This window comes from Scomber scombrus, chromosome 11, assembly GCF_963691925.1.
Source record: "Scomber scombrus chromosome 11, fScoSco1.1, whole genome shotgun sequence".
Taxonomy (NCBI): domain Eukaryota; kingdom Metazoa; phylum Chordata; class Actinopteri; order Scombriformes; family Scombridae; genus Scomber; species Scomber scombrus.
The window spans coordinates 10,462,993-10,486,786 of NC_084980.1; the positions used below are offsets into that span (position 1 = coordinate 10,462,993).

Genomic DNA, 23,794 nt, shown 5'->3' on the forward strand with positions numbered 1-23,794 from the left:
AAAAATAGTGTGCGCTAAATTTATAATTTTTGCGCGTAACGGTGCGTCTCAGTGCGTCTCTCCGTCATTAGCCAATGTACATCCATCTGGTCGCACTGCATCAGCTGTCACGACGGGGCTTGTGTGGACGTCACTGATTTTTTTTTTCTTCTTCCCTTTCCTCACCTTCCCCTTCTCGTTTTTTTTGTTCCACCAGAGCATCTCTCCTTCTGCTCTCTCCCTCTTTCTACACCGCCCACTCCTTCCCAACCATTGATCCGACCACTCACCGCCGCCTCGCCGGCTTCTTCGCCTCATTACATCGCCTGCTGCGCTTTTCTGCATTTTTTTAAAAAAGGAACAAGAACACGCACATTTTGGATCAAAAAGAGAAAGAAAAAGAAATCACCATGGCGAGCACCGAGGATAAACCGGCCAACAAGGAGAACGCGTCCAGCTGGAAGGACTCGTTCTACAACCCGAGGACCGGGGAGGTGATGGGTCGCACCGCCAGCAGCTGGGGTAAGGGTCCCCGTTATACAGCAGTCAATTCGTAGATGTGATTTGACATTCACGGGGCTTACGCTTAATCTGGTACCCTCTGCTTTCCATTATCAAAGCGTTACTATATGCGTGCCTCCTGATAATACAGCCTACTGTGTATTTCTGTGTATGGGTGGATCAAAATGACAGCCATGTATATTTTGGATTAGCTTGAGGAACCATCATAGGCCTACATGAAGGTGTAAAGGAGAAGCCTGTACCAAGAGGGGCTCACCAAGATGAATGATGCTTCAAAAAGGCGTGCATCAGCCTCTCTGCTGCATAGCAGAACTAACCAATCAAGTGATGATCAATGACAACAGCATATAGATATAGATGTAAATATATATATATATATATATATATATATACATGTATTTTATTATTAATCTTCATTATCTGCATTTATAAGATTGTCAAGAAATTCCATTCACAGTGCAGACCCCAGCTGATAAAGCAGCCCATTACCTAATCACATCTGAGGAGGGTGCCACAGCATTCTTGGGCTGAATCTATAGCTGATCAGGCCATACATTTTATGTAATGATTTCCCACTTATTTCCAGAGTGAGGTAGTAACACACCACCCTCCCTCCAGCAGCCAACTCCTATAGGCTAGCGCTGGCTGTCAGGGCTGCCTGGGCCCCTGTGCTGCTGTGCAGTGGGATGCTCCGTTGCAGTTGCATGGCCGCCCACATTAGCATGCCTGTCAAGGTCAAATGGGATTCCCTCTCTCCTCTTTCTCTCTCTTTCACGCACTAGGCAGGTGCATTGTGGGATACTGTTGGGGAGGAATGAGAAAAGGAGGGGGTGAGGTGGGGGGGAAAAGGGGGAAGCTGAGGAGTCCATCCTTATGTTTTTTTGTCAACTTAGAGGGCATCTGCGCTGTGCAGGCTGGATGGTGGTGAACCATTTTGAGTCAGATGTTTCCATTACTGTGCCCCCCCCCCCCCCCCTCCCCCCATATTAGATAAATGAGGCAGCAGATGCTATGAGCACTGCAGTGTCATCCCTAAATCTTGTGTGATTTTAAAACTGGGGGCCTCACGTTTATTTAGCAGTATGCACCACCACCACCCCCACCACCCCCCACCCCGATCCAAAATGGTTTCTCTCAAAGGGATAGTACACCCAAATTACAATTTTCTTCAGGCTGCAGATGAGATGAGGAGGGATGTAGGAAAACAGAGGGCGTTTGTCCGAGCTCGAGCGAGGTCGAAGCTCATACATTATATATGATTCCTCTCTATCGCCTTCATTCATTATGTCTCCTTTCTTTTTTCTGTTTCAGCCCTCATCCTGCTGTTCTACTTTGTCTTCTACTGTTTCCTGGCTGGCATGTTTGCCCTGACCATGTGGGTGATGCTGCTCACTCTGGATGACAATGTGCCAAAGTACAGAGACCGTGTTCCCACTCCAGGTTAGTGTCTTTTCAACATCCAATGCTTTGAAAGGCTTTCAGCTAACTGGCAGCATTAGTCATACATCACCAATGAGATGCTGTCATAATAATGTGCTACCATCTAGTTGCTTTTTGTATCGATCTGTTTTGAAGTCTTTTCCTGTGTGATGTCAGCAGTGGAGCTTGTCTGTTGGGTCAGGGATGTCTTCTGCCTCCCTGTAATTCAATACAAACACCGATGATGACTGTGTATCACTTTTCTTTTGTTACGATTGTTTGCACTGCTGCTTTTACTACTTCACTCTATGTTTGCTTTGTGTTGCAGGGCTGGTGATCCGTCCACATTCATTGGACATCACATTCAACAAATCTGACCCGCTGAAGTACTCGCAGTATGTCCAACACCTGGAATCTTTCCTGCAAAGTAAGTGCACTTTGCCCTGATGCACTGATGAATTTGTATTAAAAGGGATTGAAAGCCAGACGTCATTAAATTAAATTCCACTCCCCTCCAACCCAGATCTTTTCTCCATTCGGTGAAGCCCTACACCTGTATATATTTCTGCTCATCATCCTTCTCTCTTTCTTTTCCTAGGTTATAACGATACGGAGCAGGAGAAGAACGAGGACTGCCCTCCAGGAGACTATTTCATGCAGGACAACAGCGAGGAACAGGTGAAGAAAACTTGTCGCTTCAAGAGGAGCCTCCTGAGTTTCTGCTCTGGCCTCTATGACGTCAACTTCGGATACTCTGAGGGAAAACCTTGCGTGCTCCTGAAAATGAACAGGGTAAAGTCCACTCTCACTCTCTTGGTTTTTCTTGGTGCATTTCTGTAGAACCTCAAAAAGAAGCTTTACAAATTCACAATTTCATCCTCTCATCCCCCTCTCTCTCAACCTTTTCTTCCTACCCAGCCAGCTTCTAATCTACCTACATTTGCTGACAGAAAATAAATGATTGAGGTTCTAATTCTGGTTCCACACTTGCAGCCTCCTTTCTTCATCTGTTTTTCTTAATAGTCTCAACTTCTCATGTTTCCCTCATCTTACAGATTATTGGCCTGATGCCCCGTGGGGATCCCTATATCAACTGCACAGTAAAAGTAAAAAACACATTTCTAATCTATACATGTGCTACTTGTTTGTATGTGTATTTTTTAATTTTTTATTTCTCTCATAAAAAAGCACTGATGACCATAACAGTCTGAATTCTTTCTTTTTGTTGATCTTGCTTTCATTTTTTCCTTCCTTTTTTTGTTTGTTTTGTGTCTGATTTCTTTCTGCATGCTGTCAGTGATGGCTTTAGGGTAAGATGATATGTAAATAATCAGGATTAGGCCAGTAAGGGTGTTAACACATTTTATTATGTAATAAGTCATTATGCAGATGCTTCTAAACCCATCCTAGCGCAATTTTCAAAGTCTTTTTAATCTAATCGGCCACAAATGTCCTTATGCAGATTAAAGCAAAACACGTCATGTTTTCCACTTCATTAAAATGTCCTCGCTAACAACAGAGGGTCATTGCTTTTCCTTTTTTCACGTCCTGTCTCATGTGATCTGAAAAAAAATGGTTCTTTGTTATAGTTCAACTAAATTAAATGTATTTTATTTAATTTCAAATTCACATAGATTAAAACATCTTGTTCTTCGCAGAGAGACAACCCAGTCCAGATGCAGTATTTCCCCAGTGAGGGGCGTTTTGATAAGATGTATTTCCCCTACTACGGCAAAAAAGCCCATGTAAGTATTTATCTCCAGTCGGATTGTGTCTGCTAACACCCTCGCGTTGATGTATTATTGACGTACGCTGTCACCCCTCTGATGCAGGAGAATTACGTTCAGCCCCTGGTGGCTGTGAAGCTGCATCTCAGCAAGGAGGACTACAACAAGGAGCTGCCAGTGGAGTGCAGGGTAGAGGGCTCTGACCTCCGCAACAACGACGAAAGGGATAAGTTCCTGGGTCGCGTCACCTTCAGGATCAAGGTGCTCGAGTAAAAGAGTAAATGGGGGAAAAAAAGCGGCTGGAACAAGATGCAACGGCTGCCCACATTCCCTAAGGATTTATATTTAAAAATTTAAAAAGAGGAAAGAAGTGTCAAATCTGTCACAAAGACAGCATTTGGGATTTGGCCAAACAGTTTAATGCAGATTAGTTTGGCTTCCAGTAGGACAGCCAGATAGATGTTGAATGTTGCTTTTGATGATAATTTTTGACCTTTCTTTCCTTCAACGTTCCTTGCTGACCTCCTCAAAGATCCCAACAGACCGAGACACAGGCTCTGCTCCTGATCTGCAGCAGAGTGCACCAGCTAGGCAGGAAAAAGGAGGTCTGAACTTGTACACTGGTGTTACACAGTATTAGGTGACCCATTAGACTTTGTTACCTGCAGGGTTAGGGTGAGTTAGGGTGGAAGGAGTAGCTACTCAGATCCTTAACTTAAGTAAAAGTAGCCTATCAATGCCATAGTGTAAAAACATTACAAGTAAAAAATAAATAAATCATACTTAAGTGAAAGTATAGAAGTATTACCAGCTAAATTTACTTAAAGGAAAAGTACTACATTTGCAGAAAATTGGGCTGTGACTGATATCAAAATTCTGCTTATGCATTGACTCATCAATATTAATGATGTACTTTGTTAATTTTATTTAATGTATCATACTTTTCCTTAAGTAAAGGATCTGAGTACTTCTTCCAACACTGCAGGTCAGAGAATCTGATGAGTCACCAAACACAGTGTAACACTGGTCTTAGGAACGTCCGACTTTGTGATTTGAATTTACAGCGTGTGCACCCAGCTTGACTGACCACGAAGCTGCACCTGTTCTTATGATACGCGTCCATGTGATGATTGTTGCCAAATAACACACTTAATATCCAAAGCGCACCCTAACTTCTCCCATCAAACATGCTATGGAAGATGAGGATAATGCAAACCAAGAGAAAGGGAGCATACATTTTAATGGTAGAGAAATTAAATCTTGTGTAACAGTACCAACACAAACAAACAAAAAGTGCCAGCATGGCAATCAATCACCAGTGTAATCAATAAGGAATGCGATGGTAGCTGAAGAGGTCAGGAAAGATCTGTTATTTATTCTGTAAACAAGATGCACTGCCATCGTTGTTTTTATTTTACGGTTGTATGCTCATTATTTTTCACATTATTATTACTATGGAAAATTATCTCCAGACGCTATCCTCCAGCCGACTTGTTTAGATACATTATGTCATCCTGACCGGGACCAAATATTCAAGGATGTTACAAGTTATCTTAAGTTACAAAGCAGGATATCAATAAGGAAGTGCATCGCAAACTACAATCTCCACAGCGTTGTTAGCATCACCCAGTCACATTGCGCGACAGAAGATGACAAAACTGTCCAGGTGTGTGGAGCGAACTGCCATAAATCAGTGTTTACATATGCTCCATACCAGGCGTCAACACACACAGGGCTCAAGTCTAACTGGTGCACAAGTCATGACCTTAAGTTGGTCCTAACTATTATTTCTAAGTCGGACGTGTCATACCCAGGCTACGCTCAGCTGGTGCACTCTGCTCCTGATCCATCCATCCATCCATTCACCTGTTGCACTGATAATTCTTCACTCATTTGATTTGTTTTGTTTTAGTATTGATGTGATTAGGTGATTTATAGCCATTGCAAGCAAGCTATTTGGAGCTGTTGTGTTATTGCTGATACAACTTTTTAATGTTTTCTTTTTTATTAGATCTTCCTGCTGTCAGGAAGAGAGTGTTGTTCTCATGTCTCCAAACAATATGAACGACTGTATTATTGCCGGTGCTGAGAGGATTTTTATCTTGCTGTATTGTACAATTGAGAAAAGTAGAAATCATTTCCAACACATCTCCAGAGTATTCACATGTCACATCACAGAGACTTCATAGGAACGTATGTTGATAATCAAGTATAGCCACTGTATCCCTGTATATGAAATGCCAATTACAAAGTCCCTTTCTACATATAAATACATTGTGATCCTTACCATATTTAGGGAATTATAGATAGATCTTTGTGTTGTGGTCCGTGTCACCACAACCAAGTCTTGTGCTGTCTGTCCGTCTGTCTGCATGTCTGTCTGTCTGCCTGTCTGTCTTCCTGTTTACTCACCTCTCCACTGCAATAGCCAACAAAGTGGGTGAACCCTCCAGGACTAGATTTAGTTGTGTTGCTCCACCTTGCGAGGTGCTGCGTATTGATGGTGGCACACTCTCACACACACACACACACACACACACACACACACACACACACACACACGCACACATGCACACACACACACATACATACACGCACACATGCACACACACACACATAAGATACAGTGTTATATTGCTTGGAAGGCGGAGAGGAGCTGGAAGAGCATTGCAAAAATAAAAAGTTCACTGTAACTATGTACTGTATATCTTAACGTGAAACTGTATATCTATCTGGGTCTCAAAGATTGTTTGTTAGTTTTCTCTCTTCTTCAGCCTATTGATCTGATTGTCTGCCAATCTATTACTCTTCAATGTATATATATACACTATCTACCATATTTACTTAATTCACACTGTATTTTTGTCACAAAACACAATGTCTGTGCACTGTAAAGAAATAATTTAAGCAAAGATTTACAGGAAATTATCTTATTCAAAGCTATGTTTACACAGTCTTAAAAGGAACCCGAATTTAAAAGGACAACTTGTAACATCTCTTCAGGGTGCCTTAAGACCTGATGAAATAAATTGTGGAATAAAAGTGATTTTGAAGAAAATAACTTAAGTCTTTTTCCAGCAAGAGACCTTTGTTTCCCAGTTCCCAGTTTCCTATTGGCCTCTATATCACATACTGTCTATTAAAGGCAAAAGAGCCTAAAATAAATAATTATCTTAATTTCTTAATCATTTACTTAAGTAGAAATACCAAAACATTTGGCATATAAGTACAAGAAAGTTTTTATATAAAATCTTAATCTGTTAAGTAACTGGTAACTATAGCTGTCGGATAAATGTTGTGGAGTACAAAGTACAATGTTTTCTTCTGAGTGGTATTATAGAAATACAGATGGTTGATAAACTAGAGGATAAACCAACATAAAGTGTCTTAGTAAGGTGTTGGGTCATCATGTGCTGCCAGAACAGCTTCAATGCGCCTTTTCATTGATTCTAAAGTCTCTGAACTCTACTGGAGGGATAAACATCATTCTTCTAAAATATATTCACTCATTTGGTGCTTTAATGATGGTGCTGGAGAGTGCTGTGTAAAATGTTGTCCAAAATCTCCCAAAGGTGTTCAACTGGGATGAGATCTGGTGACTGTGAAGGCCACTCATCAAACCATTCAGTGACCCCACATGCCCTTTGGATGGAGACTTTGTCATCCTGAAAGAGACCACTCCCATCAGGATATAAATGTTTCATCATACGATAAAGGTAGAAAGATTTGTATTGATTTGCAGTGACTCTTCACTCTAAGGGGACATAACAGAGCCACCAGATGCCCGCACTGTAGGGGTCAAGCATTCAGATCTGTACTGGTTTTTCCTTTAATTTGTCACCTACCTGTTTAAAAGTGGTAATACTCAACTGAAAAAGAAATGCTCAAAATTGAGTAAATGTATTTAGTTACTTTCCACTGCTGCTCTTTGTTATATGTTTTGCCTAGTTTGCTCTATCTCTCTGTTTCTAGAGAAAGTCACATGAACATCCAGACACCAGCTTTAATTTGAGCCCACTGAAGAATCTTCAAATATATAAATAGATGTGAAATGAAATTATGTAATACACACAAATTTAAATTGAAAACTTTTGTGTGCTGTATAATGATGGCAGTAGAAATAAATCAGAAAGGCTGACTGAGATTACTGAGGTTGAGTTTTGGTACAGTAATCTTTCACCTTCGATCAGTCACAGACTGCATTATCAATCTCAGTCTCACCATCACTGTAGCACTAATCTGCTGCCACATGAGGGAGCCAGAAACAAGATGGGCAGAGCAAGCTGTGCAGCATGAAGGACCGAGGGTTAGACAGGCATTTTACATTTATCATTTCTGCATCTTGTGCTACTCTTACCTTCATAACCAACTGAATGGATCCCAGTATACTTGCTTGTAAGTCTTGTTGTATTTTTTAATATTTTGATGTCTTTTGAAACACTAGATAGCCTAATCAATGTTTGAATAGTTGCACCTGTACCCATACTGACTGTAAAAGTCAAAAAAATATCAAGTCAATATTAAAAGGAGTCAGATCACACCTGCCTGCTCTAATTTCACAGCACCTCCATCTGTCCAGCTCTCAATATGCTTTGAAGCAGCAGCAGCAGTAGCAGCAGCAGCAGCTCTGTCCTTCAATGTCAACAGCAGTCTGTACCAAAGTCCTGCTCTATGTGAGATAATCTCTTGGGGTTTAACCGGAGCAAGAATCTACCTTAGTGCCTCTTGAGCACTTACTGTCCTTGAGTTGGACCACTGGAAACAAGTGTTGTTGTGGTGTTGGAGGCAAAAGAAAATATCTAATGGATAATTTCATCAGTCCAGTTTTCCCTCTTCAGCACTCATTGGATGATTTTTAGAATTGCGTTATTATTGTTATAATTATTATTGTTATGATATTATATATCATACTAATTTATTTATCACCGATTAAAAAAAAAAAATGAAATAACAAAATGTGCTGAAATACAATTTCTCAGCCCAGTATTGAGGCGGCTGTCTTCTGCTCATGCTTGTCATTTGGCAGTTGCATTGAGTTGCTTCAGAACTGAGGGGATTTGAAGCTGATTTAAGCAAAGAAGGCACAAAGATAACACTGGTTATCGCCTTATCAGCTAAGAGTTGAACTTGCCAATTTGTGGTGGCCTGGAGCACGGCTTGGATGTGCTCAGTATCCTAAAATGGACTAATGCTGTTGATATTTTTAGGCTTTACTCCAGCGTCCTCAGTTCTTTCTCTCTGGTTATATATAGCCCAGAGAACATGCGTAACATGGCACTGTTTGGGATGTTCTCAGACGCTGATGGTAGGTGTGTTCTCAGTGTGCTTTAAAGGGTTAGGATTAGAGATCATAGAAAGACAACAGAAGTTTTAAAAGACATATATTTTACATTATTCAAATAATTACAGATTCAAGCAAATTCCTGCTTTACAGCTGACATTTCTATAGTAGCATGTGTAGCAATTCCTCTCATATATATTTACAAGCACATATAATATTACCTTTATTGATATCTTATATATTTATATCTTTAGCATTACCAGTGAAAACTCAACGTTGCTCAAGATCTGAACATTTCAAAACTTTAAGCATATAATTACCCTGAGACAAGAATAACAAGATGTTGTTGTTTTTACTAACCCAAGTTTCTACTCTCATTTCAAACTAAGAGACCTGAGTTATCAAGCCTGTTCTCCCAAAAAAATCGACCCTCTTGGATCGCTCTGGAGTGCAGGTACAAACGACCTATGTGGTCATTTAATTTGGAGGACTTGTTGGGCCTATCGCAGTGTTTCGGGGCTGTGGACAGTGCAACCTGCACATTCCTGGTACAAGAATTTATTGCCCAACTCCTCTAAAATTTCTTTCTTCCATACACAGCAAAATTCTGCACTCCTTCTCTCCCAGCATCCCAGGGCAAACTGAGTCCAAATCACACTAAGTTGAGCCTCATAGCACCAACAAAAGAGGGACTCAGCAAAGAGGTCTTCAGTATTCTTCATTTTCCTTAAACTTAATCCTTAATTTTAAATTACTTACATCTCTCTCTTTGTGCATAGATATATATATATTATATACATTACATACAATTGCTTTTTATAGTTTTTATAAAACTAAAATGCTGAGTGAAAGGAAAACCACCTGGATGTAAATACAGTGAACAGCCTCAATAATGAGGTTTAGGATCACAGCACATAATATTAAACACTATAACTATCTCTGCCACATCTGGTTAAAAAGCACTTTTCATCATAGAAACAGTGTGACCTTATGATGGCATCAATATAGGGAATGAGAGGGTCAGTGCGCTATAAAATTCTGCAATTCTGTAACAGATTTAAGGTCTCCAAGACCTTGAACCTGAGTTCAAATTTCACTTTATACTGTAAAGAAGAAAAATATTTCTCAGCTCAGATTTAAATAGTTTCTTCATAAACTAATATTTCTGTCACGAAAGCCTTCGACTTACTCCTCTAACACTAGTATTCTTAGGAGGGATGTATAAATTACTCAGATCATTCCTGATCAATATGGCTGCAAATCTACATGATTAGATATACATAAAAGCAAGAGAAGCTGCGAAACAGAGAGATAATGCTCGAAAAACATCATTACATCCTCCATGTTTTTTTAACTTTGCCTCCAGAGCCGCAGATCTCTAAACTTTGAGCATCCTTACAAGAGAGATATGGTACATCTTTCTCAATCTGTCACCAACAAATATGCTCACCTCTTTTGTAAAACATGATCCATCTTTTACAACAATGTTAGTGTGCATCTGACTGAGAAAACAAATTATTGAGTGTTATGAATGGTGAAATTAACATTTGGCTGCTCACAGCAATGTACACGTGCCAGACTTCTTGTCGTCATCAGGATCTCCTCCTCCCTCTTTCCTGTTGGGATCATTGAGCTCTTCAAACAGTCCTGTGTCCATCATCTCCTGTTGCCATGGAATGGACACAGCACCAGTGCTAAACTCCTTGAAGAATTTATCATCCTTGGCATCAAACTCAATGCCCTTGATCTCAGAGAACTCTGCAATGTCGCCCGTGTCCCTGGCATAGACAACGTTGGGCTTGGGTACCCATGGAGGATCCACCAACCCAGCCTCCAGACGGGGGAAATTGATGGTCTTGAACCACTCATGCTTCCTTGGATCCTCCAAGTCGTTCCTAATGTGGAGGAAAGAAAAATACTCCATCAGAGTTTCAAAAGAGAGGTTAGGGGTTAGTGCTGCCAGACATCCACTGCACCAGGTTACCTGTTTACCAATATAAAACACTGAATAACACTCTGCATTGCTGTTAGATTTCAGGGACTAATTTAAAATATTAATAAAATAAATTAAAATAAATTAGAAAAATGATTCAAATAAAATCTCACAGCATGTTGCAGAACTTTCCAAGAATTAAGAACATAAAAGAAGAACCTCTTACTTCATGCCCAGGCGCTCTTCTATTTTCTTCTTGAGGAACCCCTGGATGATGTCCTTGGTGGGAGCATCAAAGCACTTGTGCTCCCACTTGGGTTCCTCATTTTGAATGCGGCGCTGTACCTCCTCCTTCTCCACCTTCTCCTTCTTGCTCTCAGGGCCTTTGAAAGGCGTATAGCCAGCTACCATCTCATAGATACTGCAGCCCAGGGCCCACCAGTCCACTGATGACCTGTATGGAGTTTTGGTCAGGAGCTCTGGGGCCATGTACGCTCCAGTACCAGCCTGGCGGAGGGAAAGAGGGGAAGGGGGGAAGATTGAGAGGAGTAGCGAAACAGGTGAATATGAGGTATCTTTAAATGTTACTCTCTAGAAAGCTTGACATGTTTTTGTCTCAAACATTGAGATATCTCTTGTGTTCAGGTGCTGTGGATGAAAACGATGCCTCTGCTGTTTAAATCATAAGCTGATGTGATAGTACAGTGGCATGATAAGGGAAAACAGGGCTGCTCAAAAGAAGCAGAGAACATAAAGATGGTATTGTGACGGACTGGTAGAGAAATGTTCAATCTTATAACCCTCATGATCTCCATTGACAAGTTATTAACAGGTCAATTGCATGCATTACTCAAAGCTTTAATCTGGTCTTCACTCTCTTTAACTTTCACCTCTCTCTCTTGCTCCTCTGTCCCCTCCCTCACCATATCTCCCATCCTCCCTCTCCCCGTATGACCTCCCCTGCAGCCTCGGACCAAGAGCTTAATCCTAATTGTAAGCCTACTACCTGTCAAGAGTCATGTGTTTCTACACACTGACAGAGTTCTCCGGAGTTCCTCTCTTATATAAAGGCTGGCCATTTCTCTCACCAGCAGAAACACTATATTTAATATGTAAAATCTGTATATATATAACCAAAAAGAGAGTTCATATGAGCTCAAAGAATTCCTATTAATCTTTTGCATTGGTAAAGGCATCAGACACTGCAAGTGCTTTACAACTTTTGTTGCAATTTAAATCATAAAATAGTTGTACTTTTTTGTATGACAGGTTCTGATCAATAGATGCACCTGATATATCCACGTTCTTTAAGAACTACTAAAGATGTGCCTGGATAGACCAGTTTGACTGATGTTAGGAACCCACTGACCAAACAAATTCCTGCATTAATATGAACTTTTCACTGTGTTTTATTTGTAACTATGGTCCATGCATCTGACATGTGTCTGTTGGTCATCAGTATAACTTGACAGAACCTGCACACTGTGGCTTATCAAGGAACACAACTTTTCCATACATGATCATTCAGAATACAAAATTATCACCTACAGTACCAGTCAAAGGTTTGAACACACTGTGACAGTGTACACTGATCTTAGTTAATGCAAAGAATCAAACTCTTAACATTTTTCATTGAAGGTAAAGTCACCTTGTTTGCAAACTAACATGTCTAAACATATTAAATGTTTTTACCTGGATCTGTCAATCTAATCAGGGACAGACTTGTGTAATGCCTGCTAAGAGGATTAGGAGACCAAAGCCAGCCTTGCCTGTAGGAGGTTAGCAGTCACTTTGGCTGACTGAGGAGCATCAGAGCACTGGATAATGAGCTTACTAAACTTGCATAGAGCCAAAAGCTTACTCTTTGCTTCTGCCAGTAAGTCTAAAGAAACCCTGTTGGAAAATTCTTTAGGTCATGAATAGGTTAGCACAAGTAAGATGTACCATACTGCAGGTTTTATTAGACAAACATTGAATAAAATAATGTGTTCACTGGGAAATTCTCATAGTATTATCAGTAATTGTATGTGTTTGTGCTTGTGGTTAGGGTTAGGGTTAGTATTCTGCAGAATACATATTTTTAAAGCTCAGAGCTTAGTCTGACAGGCCATCATAACGTTCTCGCACACTTAACCTTTTCTTTTGCATATTGTCAAGTGAGCCTCAACAAGATGCAATAATGGTATCTGAGTTACTCTTCCTTAAGGCAAGATGAAGAGTTATAGGCTTCGTACAGCATTGTGGGATCAAAGTGCGCCACAGCTAAGGCAGTTCTGTTAAGGTAAAGACTACAGAAATAACTAAATCATTGCTGAGGGAAACCTTCTTACACTTATTACGTATTACGTGAGCTGGACCTCCAAGGTGTCTGAGAGAGCCCCTACAAAAAATAGTGGCCTATAAATGGCTGGGCTGTAATCTGACTCCTAAAGGATTAAATGAGTTATATAATGGATTCAGAGACTCTCATTGCACAGATCTTTAAGCAATCCAGTAATCCCTGTCCGGATTTAAAAGTTACAACCCCACCTAGAATGACAGCCTGTCCAAGAATTTGAGTGCAGTTTTTAGCTACAGCCTTATTTTCAAGTCAATATGGACAAGGTGGAGATGAGACACCACCCTGCAACTAGTGTTCATCTACATGGTTGTGGACTTGAAGTTATTCCAACTACGTATGTAAAGACTTTACGTAAAGTATGTCACTCTTAGATCAACTATATAAGTCCAGACAAGAGGATTCCTTACCTGCTGTTTGGTGTATGAACATCAAAGGCTTTGTATGATAGATGCAATTGCCCTTTAGGGTTGACATCTTTCATCACAAAGTAAAATTATGATTCCTAGCATCATTTCTGAAATCATCCAGCTACATCCTATCACATTCATAGCACCATCATGGCTTTGAGTGGGCAATTTGTTATACTTTTTAGAAGTTTTTATCATGTTTCAGAAGTGAACAGATCAGCATAACAGACATTCAACCTGTAAATCACTGCTGTGATTAGATCTACTCACCATCTGGGTGACAGTCTTCCCTGGAACAACCTCTATGGCCAGACCCAAATCTGAAAGTCGGCACTGGCCAAAGCTGTCCAGCAACACATTCTCTGGTTTCATGTCACGGTATACGATATCCATTTCATGCAGATGCAGAATGCCAGTGGTGATTTGTGCTGTGTAGTGGATAATGCGCTTCATCTCAATGCCCTGGTCTGCACCCTTGCCATCATAGCCAATGTTGTAAATGTGGTACTTGAGGTCTCCTCCATTCATCAGGGTCATAACAAGGCACAGGTGGGTCTTGGTGTCATAAGCGTAAGCCAAGTTGACCAGAAACAGGCTGTTAACTTTCTCCAAGATCTTCTTCTCCAACAGGGCCATCTTCTCACCACCCTTCTTCTTCAGTCGCTTTTTACACAGCTTCTTGCAGGCATACATCTGGCCTGTGTTCTTCACCTGAACTGCGCACACCTGGAAATAGACAAATTATTTGTTCAAAAAGGAAGATCACCACAGTGTGGATTTTATTTATTTACCAATATTGCACCAGGTATTTTTCTAGTAAATAACATTTACCACAGAAACACTGCATAGTCTACCATGTTTCGAATGGAAATATCATAGAGTAGACCAAGAGCACTGATATCATGCATGCAACAGTTACTTTATAATTTGACTACTGAAATTATCACAAATAATCCTTCTTCTAAACTAGCAGAGGGAGATCTGTTTAAGTACTCTTTAAGTATCTGATTACATGGGTTCAAGAAGTCAACCTAACTTTACCTTTGTCCACTGTATCACTCACATCTTTATCTCAACTGTTAGTATTGTTTAGTGGCCCTATAGACAGTGGGTCAGGTTTGTCCACTGCTAAATGACAGTAACATAGCTGTTAAAACATGACTGTCCAGTAACAAAGCTATTTTGTCAAGTATTGTATTGTATTTTAAATTCACAGCAGGCTTCAGACCTGTTCATAGTAGTAACGCTAAAATGACATTATACTGTTTAAAACATGACTGTAATACCTTTTTTACATTTTTTTTATTTCTACACTCCTGACATTTACCTCATTAAGTTGTTGTAGTTTTTGTTGTAAGCTCAGGCTTGTTGCTAAGCACTCTTTAAATCAGTAAAGGTGTTCCTCAAGGATCGATACTGGGTCCTGTGTTATTTACAATGGATATCAGTACTGTTGTTTTTAAATTTTAAATTGAGATTACACTATTTCATACGCATCTGATCATATCAGACTAAACCATGATAAGGCAAAAATGTGCATTTTCTTCAGACATTTCACACATCTCATAATAAAGCATTTCACTGGCAAGAGATAAATATCTTGCCATGTTCTATTCCTGCAATTTGCAATTACTGGTAAAGAAATGTAGTAATGTTCAAATGTGTAAATGCCTAGAAATGTATTTATAGTTTTTCTTCTAAAACAGAACCTTAAAACTAAGTCATCTCACAGTCATGTTGCATTCAGTTCCTAACTTGTTATTTTAATATATATTCTACTGTCACACTCAGGTCTGTACTGAAAAATAAATTTGGACTTAAATAAGGGTTTCTATCAATCAATATTTAAAGCATCATAGCACTTTTTTTCTTCTGTCAATGCATGAACACTGCATTTAGGCTTTGTATTTGTAATTATCTGAACTCACACAGGTATGCCTGTATGCCTTTTAACTTCATGGTCACCTTGAGACAAGGTAAATCCTCACGATGATCTCCTGTCCTAGAATATCCTCTCTTATGCTTCAAACTAACTTTTGTAACACTGAACTATAATATATCACCATTACAATTCCAAAATATGCTGAATATATCTTACAATTTTGGAAATCATTATACAAAATGGTGGTAATCACATTTCTGAAGTTGATATCAACATATTCAGGAAGTTTGAGCAGACCTCTGCAACTCAAAGCAGAGTCAAAATAAACATTATTTTACCATAACACATATCAAAACACTTTTATTATATCATATGTAGATGAATTTGCATGCTTACCTCTCCGAAGCCTCCCTTTCCCAGAGTTCTGAACTCATAGAAGTATTTATCACTGATGGGCTGCTTCTCATACTCTTTCCACTGGAGAAATTTATCAAAGAATGGGCTGGCCTGGTAATCTGAGAAGGGTTTGGCTTTCAGAAATTCTCTCACACCTTCCTGGACTTTGCCTTTCATCACCTCATCAAAAGTTGCATCTGTCACAGCCTTGCATTTGTCAGAAGCCTCGCCAGTAAGAAAGGACAGGAAGTTCTTGGAGTCAGCTTTGCAAAACTTGCTGATGATATTCGTGCGTGCCTTGTCTTTTGGTGCACCTTCAGCAAGATCCCAATCATAAAGCTCATCCAAGAAATCGGCAGCAAGCTTAAACTCAGCATTATTTGCCAGGAAATCTCGGAAAAACTTTTTGCCAGCAGGCTGCCTTTCACAAAGTGATGTAAAGTCCTTGTCAATGGAGGTACGTACTGAAGCACATTGCTCAGGCTTGGGAAGAGACAAGCTGCGACGGCGCTTTTTCATTTCCTTGTCATCACCACCCTGGGCTTTTAGGTAGGCCGTGTTGGCCACCAGGTTATCCAATCCCCCCATGTCACACATCTTGGCGGTTGTATGTGGTCTGTCCCCCCTAAGTGACTGGGTTCTTCAGCAGCTCCCCAGGGATACCCTCTTACAACCGGTGCAGCGTCTTTCAGAATGTGTATCTCTGTGAAAGTGCAATTCGCTCCAGAGCCAGCGTACAAATGAGCTCCTTTACCCAGCCTACCTGCAAACCAAAGACACACTGACACACCCAGTAATTACTCATTTAGAATTAAATACCAGGGAGGGATTTGGGCTTAAGGATCTTTGTGTGGTCTATTCAAGGATGCTGTGCACCGAAAGGGAATCGTAAGCGGGCTCTGTACTAAGAGGCTTTGTAGCCCTCTATATTTGTTCATGGTATTCAGTAGTCACTAACAGTGGTCCAATGGCTTCTGTTGACTATGCATTTAATGGCAAAAGACAGTAAAAGACTTATATAAGAACAGAAAATCTCCCACAAAAAGCTGGAAAGATCTTTTTTTTTTAAACTGTAGTTTTTGGAGGATACTCTGGTGAATGTTGTTAGAAACTGTAATGAACAACAAAGTAATGTTCAGTTGGGTATTTACTTAAATTGTAGTATATGGATAGATACTTTGATTGTATTTGGAGCCTTGAACATGACTATGATGGCAGGTTATCCCCCCGTATCTACACCATCTTCACTTTTCTTCTCTCCATCCCAACAGAGCAGCAGGTACTTCAGAGAGCTTACTTCTAATCTCTCTGCTTGTTTCTTATCTCTCATGCTCTCTCATTCTCATAATTCACCCACTTTTATCAGTGACTTCTACTATTTTTTGGAACATTGACACATTGCTACTTAACATTACTATTATTTATTGTTAAAACAATACATTATGTACTATACACACAATGTAGAGAACATTATTAGTGTCAGCTGTGAGTAATTGCTGATTTGAAAGCCGAAAGCTTTAGTTTACTAATTAGTCAGGAGAGTTCTTGATGTAAGCTAAAATACCATCTTACACTTCATTGAGTTTTTTAATAGACATATGATGTAAAACCACCCAAACAAAAATGTGGCATGTGGAAATCACATGTATTTTTTTTTAATAGAAAAAAATAGGTATGCCTATTGTATTACATTGCGTGGTCAGTGGGATGCAGCAAGACATTCACAAGTGATCAAGTGATCAAATGACTAATGCAGCAATGAGTGCACACTGTTTGCATTGATCTGGCCATTTAGCAACAATGCAAAATGTAACAAAAAAATGTGATGTATTTGAACATAACAAAACAAAAACTCCACAAGTCCCTACTCATGCACATCTTCCAATGTTGTTTGGTGTAAGTTTGTAAGAGCAAGAGTCAACAAAAAGACTCATAGGATTAGATCAGTGTGACTCCAGAGCTTCTTTCTCCTGCCTGAGTATTTAAGAAAAAGCCTGAGTATGACCTCGGTCATGTGACAGGGCTTAGGTTAAGACCTTTGATACACCTGATACCTAACAGTGATACTGCAAACACAAGCCAAAGCCAAAACGTTTAAGAGAAACACAACTGTTTTTCTGATTGAGCTAAAACATACATAAGTGTATCTAAATCTTTAATATAGTGTAATTTTACAATATGCAGTATATATTTAAGTGTATATACTTTATTCCAAGATTTGCTGCTTACTGTCACAGCACTTTATTCAAACCAATCAGCTGGTTTGAATTTTTTACCAGTCATGAATTGATAAATGTTTGCTATTGTTGGCAGTTGGCAGTAATCCTACATAGCAGCTACAGTGATGATTCAGTACAGTACAGTAGGATAATTCAGTACAGTACACCTCGGATAATATTAGTTAATCCTTTCTTCAAATGGTCTCAAGCCGTCAATGCCCTGGACAAGATCAAGGGCTTTGCTTGCCGTCAAAAAGCTCCAGACTCAGACCCTTTGACTTAGAAAAGGCCAGTGAGACATCCACATGGTGCAATCAGTCAAGAAGTGGGTGAAATATTTTTGTTTCGTTTTTATTAATTACAACAATCAAAAAAATGTGTATGGCACCAGCATTTAATCAGCTAGTTTTAGATGTTTGAACTTTGAGCAGCCTGTCACTTTAACCTTAGGAGGATTAGCCTGGTCTGAGGAGGGAGTAAAGGTTAAGATGAGGAGAGTGACCTCGTCATCATCTCCCACATGGTCCACTACATGGCATTTACATGGTCAAACTCCATCCTCTTATGGTCTCTCCCAAGCTCTCCACAAAAAGAGGGAGTGGACAGAGCGCTCAAAGTAGAGCAGTGAGAACTGAAAAAAAGACAGAGAATACAATAAACGGCTCTGTGTTTCAAGATTTCTCAATCAGCATCAATAGAAGTAGGTCACCATGTCACTTTAAATAAAGTAAAGGAGGAGGGGACATAACCATACATGGAAACACAAGACAGCCATATGAAAAGATAAATAGTTGGAAGTGACCCTCATGACTGAACCATGCACAGCAAAAAACTTCAATGTAGGACATCTACATTTTGGTCTCACCTAGGGACTATTTTGAGCCTTAAGAACAATTTGAGCTTAGGGATGGCCTCTCTTCCTCTCAGAAGAGGTGCAGTACACAGTGAGAGTTAGCAGCCGTAGAAAAAAGAAATTCTGACTGTTTGTTTGCACGAAACATAACAGCAAAGTGCAGAGAAAAGCTTGATCTGCTGACTCCACAGTTAAAGTGGACTGAAACACCTGGAAGGGTGATTGACAGATGGTGGGTTGTTGTAGGACTCTGACAGCTACTTACTCTCCATACAAAAAATAAGTGATTCATTACATAGATGTTTTATCACATCTGATGCTATAAACTGAAATGAGTTCACTACAAGATTATCATCAGGCGGTGAGTTGGATCAGGATCAGACAGCCAGTAAGGATAGACTTAACAAGGATTTCTACTATCATGAACTTGCTTCTTTTCCTCTGTAAACATTCATCCACTTGGCAGGACGATGTGACAGTTATTTTATATAGGACGAGGAACTGCTGCCCGGAGTTGAGGATATTTGTCTGAGGCAGTAGAAGCACTTTGAGTCAGAGCCAAAGAAATTCTGTACCCAATCATGATGAGTGGTGAAATGTCCCTCTGAGGAGACACAGTGCAGACCAGTAGCACAGGTGGCTGCTGCTCACTTGTGGATAATCCCTGCTCAAACTGTACCAAGCTCTTAGAGTTCAGTCTAAAACCATCTTTGTTTCAGACACAGGTGCAGGTCCCCGGCTGATTCTGGGATGGTACTGGGTCGACTGTCAAATGGAAACTCTGAGTGCAGTTTCTTTTGTCTTTGATCAAAGTTTTTCTAGCATTTAGATAAATATACTCCACTTTGATTTTATTTTCAACCCAACAGAAATTAAAATCACATCAAGCACAGAAAAAAAATTACTTCCATTTCACATATTTGCAGACACTTGGAGCACAGCCTGACAAACAGGGAGGCAGAAGGTAACGGCACCGATGATGTCACTATGCACTAAGCACTGGCAGCTTGTGCCCCCTAGGGGACTGTTTTGTCCTGTGTGCACAACAGTTGTATAATCCTATCAAAACTCACAGACATTATCTGTGTCTTCTAGGAATCCAGATCATGATGTAACTGGAAATTATCAGCTGGTCAAATAGATAACCATGTTAATAGAAGTTACAGTAATAGATTTTTAACGAAAAAAGAAGCCAGTTACACCTCACATTCAATTGCTTGTCTGATTTAAATATAAAGTTATACTTTAGAAAACTGGAAACACAATGAGGAATTACAGAGATCCGCCATATTTCAGTGATCAGTTGTCAGATTACATTAATATTTTACTAAATACTCAAACTGATTCACATTGATAACTTCCTTTTCAGCTGTGCAAGCACACCTTATACAAAATGGCCCTTCCATGTTACAATTGTACTGTTTCAATTTAAATGTTTAAAAACTTAAAAGTATAACTAAAAGTGAGATTCATTCACTCTAAAAGCAGCTAGACAACGTAGCTTGGGTACCTGACAATGATTGCATCACCTCTCCTCTGCAGAGATGTGGGCACTAACTGATGGGAGAACTGGGGGATTTCATGTCCTGACACCTTGCCAGCTCATAGGAGGAGCTGGAGGAGCTCCTGCTTGTTGAAAATACAACACTGACCTGTTTAACAGACATGTTAATGGAAAGATGGATGAGTTAGAGTCAAACTTAATAATCAGGCACAAACAATCTTGACAAGTTGAAAAGAACAGATCAGGAATTAACTTCTAATTAATGTCTCACAGATCCTGAGAAACTCGGAATCAAAAAACCATTAATATCTAGGCTGCTAGATATTAATGAGCCACTATTCATGGATTAATTTCCCAGATACTTTATCTGTGGACCTGCATACCAACTACTTTAACGACCTGTTCTTGGTTTACTCGCCTGCCAAATAGAACAAAAACAATAACTTATCATTACTTCTTTGTTAAAGTATATATAAATCAGTTACTGAAAGTCCACAAGTTAAAGTGCAGCATCACATTGGGTTATTACTAAGCATGCACAATCTCATAATTACCTTAATTACCATTACTTACAATCTTTGTGTGCTCTCAGGTAAAGCTGAGCCCCATCCTACCAGTGACAAGTAGCAATGGAGGTTTTGCTCAATTAGTTCATGAATGACCAAAACAATCCATAGACAGTAGAACTGTATATTATATTTAAATTCACAACTTACAAAATTAAAACTTGAATATTACAACAATCATGTAGTATTTCTTAAGGTCTTATTAATATATTCTAACTCAGAAAAGTCATGGCACAACTAATGAAAATCTACCAAAATATCCTGTAGAGAACTGAACAATATACAGAACAAACAATTTAAAAATATATTTAGATTTGACAAATAAAAGATAACATTCATCAGATAATGAAATCTCAACTCATTTTAGGATGAGGAATGTGTGGCATATTAATGGCATATTGATACAACAACAATGGGCGACACAAGTCAACAAAAAGCTTAACTCTGTGTCTTTTCTGGCTCTGCACTGCAGTCTCCTCTAGCATTGCTAAATTCACTGCTCTGTGCTGGCACTGCCACCCCACCATGCTTCAGTTCCTCCAACAATCTTTCAGGCTCAGGCCTGCTGGAATCAGAGCCAACCTCTGGTTCAGGGTTACGGTCAGGATCAACATCACAGCAAGAGCTGGTGTCAACGCCAATTCCAGTGCCAGTGCCAGTGTCAGTGCCAAGGCTTAAATCGGGGATAATGCCAGGGTGAGGTTCCTCCTCAGAACTGGACGTCTGCTCTGCCTCTGAACTTTCACCAGGAGATTCCTCTTCCTTTGTATCTGGGTCAGCGACCTGTCCTTCTTGTTGCCCCTCAGTCCTTAGCCTCCTGCGGCTGATCATCTTCTGCAGCTGCAGCTTGCTGGTGAAGAAGATTCTGCGCCAGCCCATCTCGAGTGCCAGAGAGGAAACCTCAGCTGAAACTGTGTTGCAGCGCCGCCGCAGTGCCTGCTCCCAAAACTCCTCTGACCCACATAGCTTAGGAGCAAAGGTTACAAGTATGTAAACACATATATATATATGTTTGTGAGAGTTTTGTTACAATGAACGGAAGCGCTGATTTTACTCTCTGGTGTAGTCTAGGTCCCATGATTTTAATGATATAGTAAGTAATTTTTACGCTTAATGCTTAACAATGTGTTTACATGAGAGATGAACAAAATACAAAATGTGTAAAACTGAATGTTAGATAATACACTAAATATTGTATAGCAGGACACAGTTTATTTTTGGCAGCATCTTGTGTGCTTGTCTGCAGAACTCACCTGCCTGAACCTGCGTGAAGTTCGTCCAAGCTGACCTACATCCTCTAGCTCCAGATAATTTATTATCCGCAGAAGTAAGGAGTCGGACAGATGCTCCAGATAATCATAATGGCCTTGGCACAATCCCTTGGTGTACTGCAAGATTCGACGACCAAAAACCATACTGACCTCACCTGGAAAGAAGCCCATTACTTTTACTGTCATCCAGATTTAAGAATTTGTTTTTCTCTTAAAAACAACATACACAAGACATACTGTAATCTGAATATACAGTGATAAACACCTACCCAGTGTAAAGAGCATGCTTGCTGTATTTCACAGAACATCTGTCCTTTTTTTAAACATCACTTTAGATAGCAAACACACCTGTGAACTTCTCAGTACTTACTGGCACAGACTCACTGTGGAGGCAATAAGGATCAACAGGGTTTTTGAAGATACTCAACAGCAGTTGTGAATGGGGTGACTGGTCCCTGCTTTTTAGTACCCCTACTACATACAAATGTGTGGCCACACAAATATCAACATTTAGAGATAATAGTAATTCTCACTGTGGAGCCATATATAATAAGAGAGCAGCAGATTGTTGATTCAACTTTCCAGTTAGGAGTGGCTACATGGTAACTACATGAGAGCCCAAGCTTTCACTGCCACCAGGAGTTATTTATCACCATTATTATTAGTAATATGCTAGAACCTGTGTGGTGTGTTGTAGACAAATACAAAGTCCTTACTCTGCAACCAGTTGTCATCCAAGAAGTCCTGGTGAGACTCTCTCAGCTCCCCTGGCTTTGAGTTTCTGTCTACAGTCCTCAGAGAGATCTTCCACCATCTCCAGATCACCTGGGAATGACCGCTGGAGATTTTAGTGGTGTTACATTTCATCAGAAAGCTATGAAAACACAGAGCTTTCTTCTTGAATGCATTTCTTGTGGCTGTCTGGGGTTCTGAACTGATATGTTCTCAGTTTTCGGTTGTTTTTCTCTTGTACTTTTGTGTATGTCGGTTATTGATTTCATTATATTTAAAGCACTTGTCATTTGTAAAACAGAAGAAGAGAAAGAAAGACATGGTTAAAGTATGAGATGCGTTAAAGTGATGCCGTTATCGTTAGATCATTTAAGCTAGCGACGCTAAGGGTAGTAGCAGCAGTCTGCTTAGATTAAATAGCAAAAACAGGTGCTTTTAACCAGAAAATTGCAGTTAAAGGACCAATACTTACGTCTGACTTGGTCACAGAAAAATGATAAAAGTTCTTATTTGGTGAAGGACCTCCTCCAGAGATTTCAAACAACGGGTCTGTTAAAAGCGACGCCATGTTAAAGTTTGCCGGTTGTCATGGCAACAACACTTTCTTGGCTGAAGGGGGTCTTGATGTGCAAATAAGTTAAACTTTTTTTTTTTTTTTTTTTACTGCATATAAAACAGTTGTAAACATACATCTACAGTGTAAACATTAAAATTGGCATATAACTCAGTTGCCATTTCGTTAGTAATAAATAAAGCTAAAAA

At 39.8% G+C, this 23,794-nt stretch overlaps 3 protein-coding genes across 3 annotated transcripts; 1 reads left to right on the plus strand and 2 right to left on the minus strand.

Moving 5' to 3' along the window:
- Positions 1-328: 328 nt before the first annotated feature.
- atp1b3a (ATPase Na+/K+ transporting subunit beta 3a) lies at positions 329-4,520 on the plus strand. Its single transcript, XM_062428927.1, has 7 exons — positions 329-501; positions 1,813-1,941; positions 2,249-2,347; positions 2,519-2,712; positions 2,976-3,026; positions 3,579-3,665; positions 3,753-4,520. Exons 1-7 carry the CDS (start codon positions 390-392, stop codon positions 3,918-3,920), a joined length of 840 nt encoding a protein of 279 aa, XP_062284911.1. The 5' UTR covers positions 329-389; the 3' UTR covers positions 3,921-4,520.
- Positions 4,521-10,483: 5,963 nt separating this feature from the next.
- On the minus strand, positions 10,484-16,484 carry grk7a (G protein-coupled receptor kinase 7a). Its single transcript, XM_062428865.1, has 4 exons — positions 15,888-16,484; positions 13,880-14,335; positions 11,088-11,368; positions 10,484-10,823 (listed from the first exon to the last, which is right to left on the minus strand). The coding sequence occupies exons 1-4, from the start codon at positions 16,482-16,484 to the stop codon at positions 10,484-10,486; spliced, it is 1,674 nt and encodes a 557-aa protein (XP_062284849.1).
- A 5,347-nt stretch (positions 16,485-21,831) lies between these two features.
- On the minus strand, positions 21,832-23,600 carry fbxo36b (F-box protein 36b). The gene is given in 5 exon segments (XM_062429463.1): positions 21,832-21,869; positions 21,872-21,995; positions 22,283-22,455; positions 23,017-23,125; positions 23,505-23,600. Coding segments are annotated over 5 exon segments (540 nt in total).
- Between the last annotated feature and the right edge of the window lie 194 nt (positions 23,601-23,794).

Bases quoted from the DNA above. Each gene is read 5' to 3' on its own strand.
- grk7a (XM_062428865.1), bottom strand. From the start codon at position 16,484: ATGTGTGACATGGGGGGATTGGATAACCTGGTGGCCAACACGGCCTAC. The intron at 14,336-15,887 runs GTAAGCATGCAA...GTCTATTTCCAG, and splicing joins GAAAGGGAGGCTTCGGAGAG to GTGTGCGCAGTTCAGGTGAA. The intron at 10,824-11,087 runs GTAAGAGGTTCT...CCTCCACATTAG, and splicing joins GAAGAGCGCCTGGGCATGAA to GAACGACTTGGAGGATCCAA.
- atp1b3a (XM_062428927.1), top strand. From the start codon at position 390: ATGGCGAGCACCGAGGATAAACCGGCCAACAAGGAGAACGCGTCCAGC. The intron at 502-1,812 runs GTAAGGGTCCCC...TTTCTGTTTCAG, and splicing joins TCGCACCGCCAGCAGCTGGG to CCCTCATCCTGCTGTTCTAC. The intron at 3,027-3,578 runs GTAAAAAACACA...TGTTCTTCGCAG, and splicing joins ATATCAACTGCACAGTAAAA to AGAGACAACCCAGTCCAGAT.